The sequence below is a fragment of the Cetorhinus maximus genome, chromosome 19 (assembly GCF_964194155.1).
Source record: "Cetorhinus maximus chromosome 19, sCetMax3.hap1.1, whole genome shotgun sequence".
Lineage (NCBI taxonomy): Eukaryota > Metazoa > Chordata > Chondrichthyes > Lamniformes > Cetorhinidae > Cetorhinus > Cetorhinus maximus.
Genome location: NC_135897.1, coordinates 94,948,733 through 94,961,335, shown reverse-complemented (window position 1 = coordinate 94,961,335; position 12,603 = coordinate 94,948,733). Strand labels below are relative to the sequence as shown.

At 44.3% G+C, this 12,603-nt stretch overlaps 1 protein-coding gene across 2 annotated transcripts in view; it reads left to right on the top strand.

Moving 5' to 3' along the window:
- The window catches only part of abcf3 (ATP-binding cassette, sub-family F (GCN20), member 3), a 144,413-nt gene that overhangs the window by 39,288 nt on the left and 92,522 nt on the right, over positions 1-12,603 (top strand). For both annotated transcript variants that reach the window (XM_078564404.1, XM_078564405.1), the window contains one exon: positions 8,877-8,974. In XM_078564404.1, coding sequence (XP_078420530.1) covers positions 8,877-8,974 — 98 coding nt within the window. The remainder of the gene's footprint in view (positions 1-8,876; positions 8,975-12,603) is intronic.

The window sequence follows — 12,603 nt, the reverse complement described above, 5'->3', positions numbered from 1 at the left end:
CCTGCAATCTCCTCCCTTGCCACCGTCAGCAGTCTGGGATACAAATCATCCGAACCTGGAGATTTGTCCACTTTTAAGCCTGCCAACACCTCCAATACCTTGTCACTCTCTATATCAATTTGCTGAAGAACCTTGCAGTCTCTCTCCCCGAGTTCAATACCTTCATCCTCATTCTCTTGGGTGAAGACGGACGTGAAGTATTCATTTAACACTCTAGCGATGTCCCCTGGCTCCACCCATAGATTGCCCCCTTGGTTCCTTATGGGCCCTACAGAAATGGTCCCAGTGATCCAGGAATCTAAAACCCTCCCTCCTGCACCAACTCTTAAGCCACTTATTCATCTGTGCTATTCTCCTATTTCTGAGCTCGCTAGCACATGGCACTGGGAGTATTCCAGAGATTACAACCCGAGAGGTCTTGCTTTTCAGTATACTGCCTAATTCCCTGAATTCTTGATGCAAGACCCCATCCCTCTTTCTACCTATGTCATTGGTACCAACATGTACCATGACCTCTGCCTTATCACCCTTCCCCTTCAGGATGCCCTGCAGCCGTTCAGTGACATCCCGGACCCTGGCAGCAGGGAGGCAACATACCATCCTGGAGTCATGTTGACGGCCACAGTAGCGCCTACCTGTTCCCCTGACTATAGAATCCCCTATTACTATTGCTGTTCCTCTCTTCCTCCCCTCCTGTACAAACAGGCTGCTTATGGTGCCAGAAGCCTGGCTCTGTCCGCACTCCCTGGAGGAACCAGCGCCCTCATCAGCCTCCAAAATGGAATACCGATTTGCGAGCGGGACCCCAGGGGACTCCTGAACTACTTGCCTGTTTCTCTTGGACTGCCTGGTGGTTACCCATTCCCTTCCTTCCTCAAGTCCCTTCATCTGCGGTGTGACCACCTCTCTAAACGTACTATTCATGATGCTTTCAGACTCGCGGATGCTCCACAGTGTCCCCAGCCGCCGTTCCAGCTCTGAAACCCGAGCTTCCAGGAGCTGCAGCTGGACACACTTCCTGCACACATGCTGGTCCCGGGTACTGGAAATGTCCCCGGCTTCCCACATGGAGCACGAGGAGCACACCACGGCTTTGAGCGCTGCTGCCATGACTTATCCCTTTAAATTAAACCTTTTAAGTCAATTACTCTAGCGCCCTTCCTTCCTGATCCTCCTTACTGTAGAGTATACAAACTCTAAACCACAAAAAGACCTTAAACTATAAGCAATTAAAGTAGTAAATACCTTACCCAGTACTTACCAGTGATTCCTTTCCCTTGTAGCCTCTATAGCTGCAGCATGCTCTGAAGGTTTAAGGAAGTTGGATAGCAAGGAAAAAACGCAAGAGCACCTCGTCCCCTGTGCACCGAATTCCCGCTTTGCACCAAATTCCGAATACCCACTCTGGCTGTGCCCCACTCAGGATGTGCTCGCTCTCCTGTTCGTGTGCAAGCACACTAGCTGCTCATTTTAATCCTGCTTTCCAGCACCTGGTCCGTAGCCTTGCAGGTTACTGCGCTTCAGATGCAGATCCAAGTACCTTTTAAATGCTTTGAGCATTTCAACCTCAACCACCAGCTTAGGCAGTGAAATTCCTGACACCCACCACCCTCTGGGTGAAAAAGTTTTTCCTCGTCCCCTCTAATCCTTCTACCAATCACCTTAAATCTATGCCCCCTGGTAATTGATCCCTCAGCTAAGGGAAACAAGTCTTTACTGTTTGCCCTATCTAGGACCCTCACAATTTTGCACCCCTCAATTAAGTCACCCCTCAGCCACCTCTGTTCTAAGGGAAACATCCCTAACCTATCCAATCCTTCCTCATAACTGCAATTTTCAAGCCCTGGGAGCATTCTTGTAAATCTTCTCTGTACTCTCTGTAGAGCAATTATGCCCTTCCTGTAATGTGGTGATCAGAACTGTACACAAAATTTCAGCTATGGCCTAACCAGCACTTTTTACAATTCCAGCATCACATCCCTGCTTTTGTATTCAATACCTCACCCAATAAAGGGAAGCGTTCCATATGCTTTATTTACACCTTATCCACCTGTTTTGCCACCTCCAGGGACCTGTGGACATGTACTCCGAGGTCACTCACTTCCTCAACCCCTTTCAATATCCTCCTGTTTATTGAGCATCTCTTGCTTTGTTTGCCCTCCCCAAATGCATTACCTCACAATTTTCCGGATTGAATTCTATTTCTACTTTTCTGTCCACTCAACCAAACCATTAATATCATTCTGGAGACAACAGCTATCCTCTTCATTATCAGCTACAAGACCAATTTTTGTGTCATCTGCAAATTTCCCAATCATACCTCCCACTTTATGTCCAAATCATTAATACATACAGCAAACAGCAAGGGCCCCAACACTCAGCCCTGTGGAACACTATCGGAAACAGTTTTCCATTCGTAAAAACATCTATCGACTATTACCCTTTGTTTCCTGTCGCTGAGCCAATTTTGGATCCAACTTGCCACCTTCCCCTGTATCCCATTGGATCTCACTTTTCTGATCAGTCTGCCTTGTCTTACTAAAATCTACGTAGACCACATCCACTGCACTACCCTCATCAACCCTCCTTGTTATTTCCTCAACAAACTCCATTATGTTAGTAAGACATGATCTTCCCCCAACAAAACCATGCTGACTGTCCCTGATCAATCTGTGCCTTTCTAAGTGACAGTTTACCTGTGTCTCAGAATTAATTCCAATAATTTGCCCGCCACTGAAGGTACACTGACCAGTCTGTAGTTTTCTGGCTTATCCCTCGCACCCTTTTAAATAATGGTACAATATTTGCAGACCTCCAATCCTCTGGTACCTTGCCTATATCTAGTGAGGATTGGAAAATGATCCTCAGAGCATCCACTATTTCCTCCCTGGCTTCCTTTAACAGCCTGGGATATAACCCATCCGGCCCTGGTGACTTATGCCCCTTCAAGGATGTCAATTGCTCCAGGACTTCCTCTCTCTTGCTTGTTGTATCTAATGTTTCACATTCCTCCTCGTGAACTAGAATGTCTGCAACATCCCCCTCCTTCGTGAAGACAGAGACAAAGTACTCATTGAGAACTCTGCCACATCTTCGGCATCAACGCACAAGTTCGCATGTACATCTCTGATAGGCCCGACCCTTTCCTCAGTTATTCTATTGCTCTTAACATATTGGTAAAACATCTTATGATTTTCTTTGATATTACCTGCCAATATTTTTTTGTATCCTTGCTTTGCTTTCCTAATTTCCATTTTCACTTCACCTTTGTACTTTCTATACTCCTCTCGGCTTTTTACAGCATTAAGTCTTTTGTGACTGTCATAAGCTTTCTTTTTCTGCTTTATCTTGGCCTGTATGCTTCTAGATAATCAGGGGGCTCCAGATTTGGCAGTACCACCCATTTTTTTTTGTTGGGACACGCCTACACTGTGCCCATAGAATCTCACTTTCAAATGCCTCCCACTGATTTGACACAGTTTTTCCTTCTAATAGCTCTATCCAGTCCACTCTTGCCAGTTCACCTCTGAGCTTCATAAAATTTAACTTCCACCAATTTAGAACTTTCTCTCCTGTCCTATCTATGTCCTTCACCACAATGATGCTAAATCTAACTGTATTATGGTCACTATCTCCAAAATGGTCCCCCACTGCTACTTCATCCACTTGCCCAGCTTCATTCCCTAAGACTAGATCTAGAGTTGCATCCCAACTGATATTAGGGTAGTTGAAGTCCCCAACTATTACTGCCCTATTGTTTTTGCACTCAGAAACCTGCCGACATATTTGCTCTTAAGAAAGCTTATGACAGTCACAAAAGACTTAATGCTGTAAAAAGCCTAGAGGAGTATAGAAAGTACAAAGGTGAAGTGAAAATGGAAATTAGGGAAGCAAAGCAAGGATACAAAAAAATATTGGCAGGAAATATCAAATAAAATCGTAAGATGTTTTACCAATACGTTAAGAGCATATCTCTTCCAATATTGGGGGGTCTGGAGTACACTCCTAGCATGTGTCTGCCTCTTTTTTATTCCTGAGCTCAACCCAGATGGCCTCATTTGACACCTCATTTAGTATATCATCCCTCCTCACAGCTGTAGTTGATTCTTTAACTGATAATGCTACACCCCCACCTTTTCTATCCCCCTCCCTTATCCTGTCTGAAAACCCTCTATCCAGGGAGGTTGAGCTGCCATTTTTGCACCTCCTTAGCTAAGTTTCCAATATAGCAATGATATCATGCTGCCATGTGTCTATCTGTGCCCTCAGCTCATTGGCTTTATTTGCTGTACGCCTTGCATTTATATATATATATATATATATATATATATAGATATACCTTTTAACACTGCCACATTCCTGTGCTGTACACTTTTTAACCTGTGCTTCTGTCTTTCAGAGTCACTCACTAACTCTCCATCTCCTGTTCCCGGCCCTGACTTTGCCCTCATGTTCCCATCCCCCTGCCAATCTAGTTTAAACTCACCCACCCCCACCGCCACTGCAACAGTACTAGCAAATCTCCCTGTGAGGATATTCACCCCAGTCCTGTTCAGGTGTAGACCATCCAGCTTGTACAGTTCCCAGCTTTCCCATAACCGGTCCCAATGCCCTGGAAGTCTGGTGCCCTCTCTCCTACACCAGTTTTCCAGCGATGCAGTTAATCACTCATTTCTCCTATTTCTATACTCACTTGCACGTGGGACTAGAAGTAATCCTGAGATTACTGTTTTAGACGTCCTGCTTTTCATTCTCCTTCCTTCCTAGCTCCCTAAAGTCTGCTTTCAGGACTTCATCCCCTTTCCTATCTAAATCATTGGCACCAACGTGGACCACGACCACTGGCTGATCACCCACCCCAGAAGAATGTCCTTTAGCTGCTCCGTGACATCCTTGACCCTGGCACCAGGGAGGCAACATACCATCCTGGAGTCATGGCTACGGCCACAAACGCCTGCCTGTTCCCCTAACTAACAAAACCGCTATCACTATAGCTCTTCCTTTCCTTTTCCTCCCCTCGAGTACAGCTGAGCCACTCGTGGTGCCACAAACCTGGCTCTGACTGCACTCATCTGAGGAACCAGTGCCCTCACCAGCTTCCAAAACAGAAAACCGATTTGTGAGCGGGACCACAGGGACTCCTGCACTACCTGCCCAGTTTTCTTGGACTGACTGTTGATCACCCATTCCCTTTCTGCCCCCAGGCTCCTAAACTGTGGAGTGACTGCCACTCTGAACGTGCTATCCACATAGCTCTCAGCCTTGCCGATGTGCCACAGTGACTCCAGCCGCTGCCGAGCTCTGAAAGCTGGAGCACAAGGTTCTGGGGCTGGTGACACTCCCTGTACATGTGGTCATCTAGGACATCAGGAGCGCCCGTGACTTCTCCCATATTACAGGACATGCATTCCACACGACTGAGCTGTCCTGCCATGGCTTCAATTTATTTCTTTCTCTTTTACTTTATTTTACTTTGGTTTACTTCTATTAACTTTATATTACTTGGTTCTACTTAATAAACCTTACCAAAAGTACTGTTCCTACTTTATTTTAAACCGTAGGAATAGAATGAACCTTAAACACTTACTAGATGCTCACTGGAAGCCAAACAGCTAGCTCCTCCAACCAATCAAATTGCTTATTTCCTGTGATGTCACATTCATCTCTCTAATCTTATTTGCCCTATGCCACTTTTTACATAGCTCAGGTAATAACCTGGAAATTATTACCTTTGAGGTTCTGCGTCTTAATTTGGTACCTAGCTCCTCATACTGACTACGCAGAACCTCTTTCCTAGTTCTGCCTATGTCATTGGTACCTACGTGGACCACGACAACTGGATCCTCCCCCTCCCACTGCAAGTTTCTCTCCAGTCCTGAGCATATGTCCCGAACCTTGGCATCGGGCAGGCAACACAGCTTTTGTGGCAGAGAATTGTGTAAATCCCCCTCACTATACTATCATCAGGAATTGCTTTGAGTTTTCAAAGATCCAATTCATTACCATAAGACATAGGAGCAGAAATTAGGCCATTCGGCCCATCGAGTCTGCTCCGCCATTCAATCATGGCTGATAAGTTTCTCAACCCCATTCTCCCACCTTCTCCCCATAACCTTTGATCCCCTTACCAATCAAGAACCTATCTATCTCGGTCTTAAATACACTTAATGACCTGGCCTCCACAGCCTTCTGTGGCAATGAGTTCCATAGATTCACCACTCTCTGGCTAAAGAAGTTTCTCCTCATCGCTGTTCTAAAAGGTCTTCCCTTTACTTTGAGGCTGTGCCCTCGGGTCCTAGTCTCTCCTACTAATGGAAACATCTTCCCCACGTCCAATCTATCCAGGCCTTTCAGTATTCTGTAAGTTTCAATCAGATCCCCACTCATCCTTCTAAACTCCATTGAGTAGAGACCCAGAGTCCTCAAACGTTCCTCATATGTTAAGCCTTTCATTCCTGGGATCATTCTCGTGAACCTCCTCTGGACCCTCTCCAGGGCCAGCACATCCTTCCTGAGATACGGGGCCCAAAATTGCTCACAATATTTTAAATGTGGTCTGACCAGAGCCCTTTTAAGCCTCAGCAGCACATCCCTGCTTTTATATTCTAGTCCTCTCGAAATAAATGCCAACATTGCATTTGCCTTCCTAACTACCGACTCAACCTGCAAGTTAACCTTAAGAGAATCCTGGACTAGGACTCCCAAGTCCCTTTGCACTCCAGATTTCTGAATTCTCTCCCCATTTAGAAAATAGTCTATGCCTCTATTCTTCCTACCAAAGTGCATGACCTCACACTTCCCCACGTTGTATTTGATCTGCAACTTCTTTGCCCATTCTCCTAACCTGTTTAAATCCTTCTGCAGCCTCCCCGCCTCCTTAATACTACCTGTCCCTCCATCCATCTTTGTATCATCTGCAAACTTAGCCAGGATGCCCTCAGTTCCTTCATCTAGATCATTAATGTATAAAGTGAAAAGTTGTGGTCTCAACACTGACCCCTGTGGAACTCCACTAGTCACCAGCCGCCATCCTGAGATGGACCCCCTTATCCCCACTCTCTGCCTCCTGCCAGACAGCCAATCTTCTATCCATGTGGTTTTGTTTTTGTTCGAGCCCAGTTCTTTCAAAGCTGCCAGAAGAAACCACTGAATGATGGGTTTGGCAACTCTAGTTTGATATATTCTTGATTGGATATATTTCTGGAGGGTTCAGCATATGACCTGCTTCCAACAGCCCCTCTCAGTAAAACAGCCTATCCGGTCTTTTTATAATTAATAGACAAAAATAATTAATGAAAATGAAAAATAACAGACAATACTTTTTTATTGTCCCAATGTTTTTTTCAGGATGCTCACAGCAGTCAATGAGATTATTCTTTAATTTCTGAAGAGTCAAGGATATTCCTGGAGTTGGCAACTCTACTAAGTGGGAGGCCACAGCTTTAGATCCTGTACCTCATGTGTAAGGCGCTGGATGGGAGGACGCCTGTGTAGATTATAAACATCAGCAGAGACTTGTTGGGCCAAATGACATGTTCCTGTGCTGTCTGTGAACATGATGTAACAATATAATTAAGCCACAAGCACCAACATGAGACCCTGATCTGTGTTGTTGCAATTCTTTCCATTGCTTGTTACAACTTTGGCCACTTTGTGTTCTTTGTGCATGGCTTTGCAGGGCACCACTGTATGCTAATGGTTTCTTTTAGTTCAAAGAGCAAGTAAATCAGATGGGCTTGCAGTAGCCTGGAAGCGATCCTTTGAATAGGATGCTACTATTAGCTAGATATAGGAACATAGAACTTAGGAGGAGGAGTAGGCCATTCGGTCCTTCGAGCTTGTTCTCCCATTCAATAAGATCATGGCCGATCTGGTTATGGTGTGAATTCCACTTTTTCCTGTATGCCCCCTTAAGCCTTGACTCCCTTTTCCATCAAAAATCCACCTAACATTGAATAAATTTAATGACCCAGTCTCCACTGCTCTTCTGAACAGAATTCCACATATTAACAACCCCCAGAGGAAAAATTTCTCCTCATCTCAGTCTTAAAAAGGGAGACCTCTTATTTTTAAACTATGTCCCGTACTCTTAGTCTCCCCCACAAGAGGAAACATCCTCCCAGTATCCACTCTATCAAGTCCCCTCAGGATCTTATATGTTTCAATAAAATCACGTCTAAATTTGCCGATGACACCATGCATTTGGTTCCTTCTTCCAAGTCATTGATATTGATTGTAAGTAGTTGAGGCTCCAGCACTGACCCCTGTGACAATCCAGTGGTTACAGCTTTGCTAACCCGAAAAAGACACATTTATCCCCATGCTCTGTTTCCTGTCAGTCTACCAATTTATTTATCCATGTTAATATGTCCCAGATCACATTATAGCAGGATGCTGAGAAAATCAATACCCTCCCTTAATTATGGATTCTAGCCTGTACTGAGTTATCCAATCCAAGTTTGAGTGCTTAAGCTGGCCTTAGTGCCCAGCGTTAGGGAGGAAAAAAATACAGTCAAGATTCTTGCTTGCTCTCCTCATGGGTTCATGGGGAGTGTCAGTGAGGACACTGTTGGACATGATTGAGTTGTCCTGTCCCAGCCCCTCCTAGTCAAATAACCTGTCAACATCCAATGCCCAGAGCAGGGCGTGAAAAATGGCTACTTGGTCGAGGGTTGAATGCAGTTATGTATCCAAGAGAGGAGATCAACATCTACAAGGGAGCAGGGGGAAAACTTTAGGGTTAGGGGGAGAAGAGTTGGGGAGGGAGTAAAACATTTGGGTTATCCCATTTTCAAATGGTAACATCACTGAGATTTAGATATTCTTCTTGAGTTAAGAATTTCACTTTCTCCTGTTTTCATGTCATGTGATTTCAGACAGTAGATGCTAAGAAGCTGGAAAAAGCTGAAGCCCGACTAAAAGCAAAGCAAGAAAAGAGGACAGAGAAGAGTTCGCAGAAGACAGCAAGTCCTCTGTAAGTACATGAATTATTGTGCGCTTGTTTGCTGTAACTGAGGAAGTGGGCTGTGTACAAAGCAGAGCTTTGCTAATATTGAGTGTATATGGAGTAGGGGAAGAGATTTTTTAATAAGCTCAGATTCTTCAATCTTGAAAAAGTTATCTCTGTTTTCTGCTCCTTATTAGTTGCAGTTCAGCCATAATATATTTCAGTTCTGGAAAATACTAAACCTAAAACATCAACTGACTCTTATTCTAAGATGATAGGAACAGAAGAAGGTAAGTCAGTCCTCAAGCCTGTTCTGCCATTCAATTAGATCATGACTGTTTTGTACCTCGATTCCATTTACATGCCTTTTCTGCATCTTTCCTGAATCCCTTAGCCAACAAAAGTCCTGAAGATTTGAATTGCCCCACAGTCCACAGCCTTTTGGGGGAGAGAGTTTCAGCTTTCCACCATCCTTCGTGTGAAAAATTGCCTCCTGATTTCACTCCTGAATGGCCACGCTCCAATTGTAAGATTATGCTGTCCTGTTCTGGATTCCCACATTAGAAGGAATAGCTTCTCTGCATTTACCCTATTGAATTCTTTTCAAATTAAGTATCTGGATTTGAAGCATCCCTCAACCTCCTAAACTATAGGGAATACAAGCCAAATATACACTAAGCTGTCCCCCTGATTTAACCCTTTAGGAATTGTTACCATTCTGGTGAATTTGTACTTTACCCTTTCAAAAGCCAATACATCCATCTAAAGTTGGGTGTCCAAAACTGAATCCAGTACTCCAGATGGAGTCTGACTAAGGTTCTGCATAACTGAAGCATTGCTCACTTGGGTATTCAAGCCCCCTTGAGCCAACATTTCATTTGCCTTTTCAGTTACTTTTAGGAACATAGGAACATATTTTGTGTCTCTGTAAGAGCTTTGTTATTTGTAATGGACACCCAATTCCATTGGCTTCTTTACAGTTCCGAGTTTCTCACCATGAAGAAAATATTCAACCTGTTTTTCCCAAGATTCAAAGTAGACGATCTTCCCATTTCTCTACATTGAGCTACAGTGCTATATTTTGGTCCAGTCACTTAATCTGTGTCCCTTTTGTAACTCTTGTTGCCATCCACACAACTCACTGTGCCTCCTCATTTAATGTAACCTGCAAATTTCGGCATATAATTCTTTATTCATAAGTAGTAGCATGGGAACAATTAACAAGTGATCTCGCACCAATTGCTATTTGAGGAAGAGAGTTTCACCTTTCTAACTTCCACTACCCTTTTGTGTAAAAGTGTTCCCCAACTTCATTCCTGAAAGCCCTGGTTCTAATTTTAAATTATGCTCCCCAGCCAGCAGAAGTAGTTTCTTTGTCTAACCTATCTGTTTCCCTTATAATCTTGAAAACTTTGATCAAATCACCCTTATCTTTGTAGATCCCAGGGAATACAACCCCAGCTTGTGGAATCGCTTCTCATAACATAGCTCTTGGAGTCAATGTTTAATTCTGGTAAAACAACACTGCGCTCCCTCCAAGGCTAATATATCCTTCTGAAGGTGTGGTTTCCCATTTCTCACAGTACAAAGTGCTCACAGCGTGGTCTAACCAGGACTTATTATAACTTTTACCTCCTTGTAATCCTCTCCATATAAATGCCAGCGTTCTATTAGTTTTTTTGATTACTCTCTATGCCTAATCAGAAATTTCAAATTATCCATGTATCTGGCCCTCCAAATCTCTTTGAAACTTCTTTTTATTTGTTCTTGGGATATGAGCATTGCTGACAAGGCCAGAATTTCCCTTGAGAATCATAGAATGGTGTAGCACAGAAGGAGGCCATTTGACACATCAGGTCCGTGTCAGCTCTCTCCCCTTTCTCCATAGCCCTGCAATTGCTTCTCTTCAGTGGTTCCAATTTTATCTTTTGAAAATCATGATTGAATCTGCCTCCACTACAATCTCAGGCAGTGCATTCCAGATCCTGACCACTCGCTAATTAGAAAACAAAGTTCTTCCTGTGTCTTCTTTCTCCATTCACATCCACTGATGTCTCCTGGTTCTCCACTCTTCCGCCAACAAGAATAGTTGCTCTCTATCTACTCTGTCTATACCCTTTTATAATCTTGAACACCTCACCTCTCTTCACGAAGGTGAGCAATCCTAGCTTTCTCAGCCTATCCACATAACTAAAGTCCTTTATCCCTGGAGCTATTGGTGTAAATCTTTTCTGTACCATCTCTCAAGCCTTCACATCCTTCCTAAATTGCAATGCCCAGAATTGGACACACTGTTCCAGTTGAGAGTGATGCAGTTTTTTAATTAAAGTTCAACGCAGCTTTTTGCTTTTGTACTCCGTGTCTATTTATAAAACTCAAATACCTTTTTAACCACTGTGCTGATCTGCCTTCTTGAACTGCTGCAGTTTGTGGCTTTGTTACAGTGCAAAAAAACTGACAGTGCTGTTAGGGAGTTCCAGGATTTTGACCCAGCGATTATGATGCAACGGCGACATAGTTCCAAGTCAGAATGGGAGGTGATTTGGAGGCAACAACCTTCGGTGGATGGTCCATCTCGGCTTTCTCTGGCGGGAGAAGGCCAGTCTTCAGCCAAATCGATTCACTCCACGTGATATCAAGAAACGGCTGAAGGCACTGGATACTGCAAAGGCTATGGGCCCTGACAATATTCCAGCAATAGTACTGAAGACTTGTGCTCCAGAACTTGCCACACCCCTAGCCAAGTTGTTCCAGTACAGCTACAACACTGGCTATGTGAAAAATTGCCCAGGTATGTCCTGTACATAAAAAGCAGGACAAATCCAACCCGGCCAATTACTGCCCCATCAATTTCTGCTCAATTACTGCTCAGTTTCGGTTCTGCCAGGATCACTCAGCTCCTGACCTCATTACAGCCTTGGTTCAAATATGGACAAAAGAGCTGAACTCCTCAGGTGAGGCGAGAGTGACTGCCCTTGACATCAGGGCACCATTTGACTGAGTGTAGCATCAAGGAGCCTCAGCAAAACTGGAGTCAATGGGAAACAGGGGGAAAACTCTCTGCTGGTTGTAGTCATACCAAGCATAAAGGAAGATTGTTGTGTTTGTTGGAGGCCAGTCATCTCAGCTCCAGGACATCACTGCAGGAGTTCCTCAGGGTAGTGTCCTCAACCCAAACATCTTCAGTTGCTTCATCAATGACCATCATGAGGTCAGAAGTGGGGATATTCATTGATGATTGCACAATGTTCACCATTCATGACTCCTCAGATACTGAAGCAATCCATGTCCAAATGCAGCAAGACCTGGACGATATCCAGGCTTGGGCTGACAAATAGCAAGTAACATTCGTGCCACATAATTGCCAGGCAATGACCATGTCCAGCAAGAGAGAATCTAACTATTGTCCCTTGGCACTACCATCACTGATTTCCCCCACTATCAACATCCTGGGGGTTACCATTGACCAGAAACTGAACTGGACTAGCCGTATAAATATTGTGGTTATAAGAGCAAGTCAAAGGCTAGGAATCCTGCGGTGCGCAACTCACCTCCTGACTCCCCAAAGCCTGTCCACCATCTACAAGGTACATGTGATGGAATACTCTCCACTTGCCTGGATGAGTGCAGCTCCCACAACACTCAAGAAGCTCGAC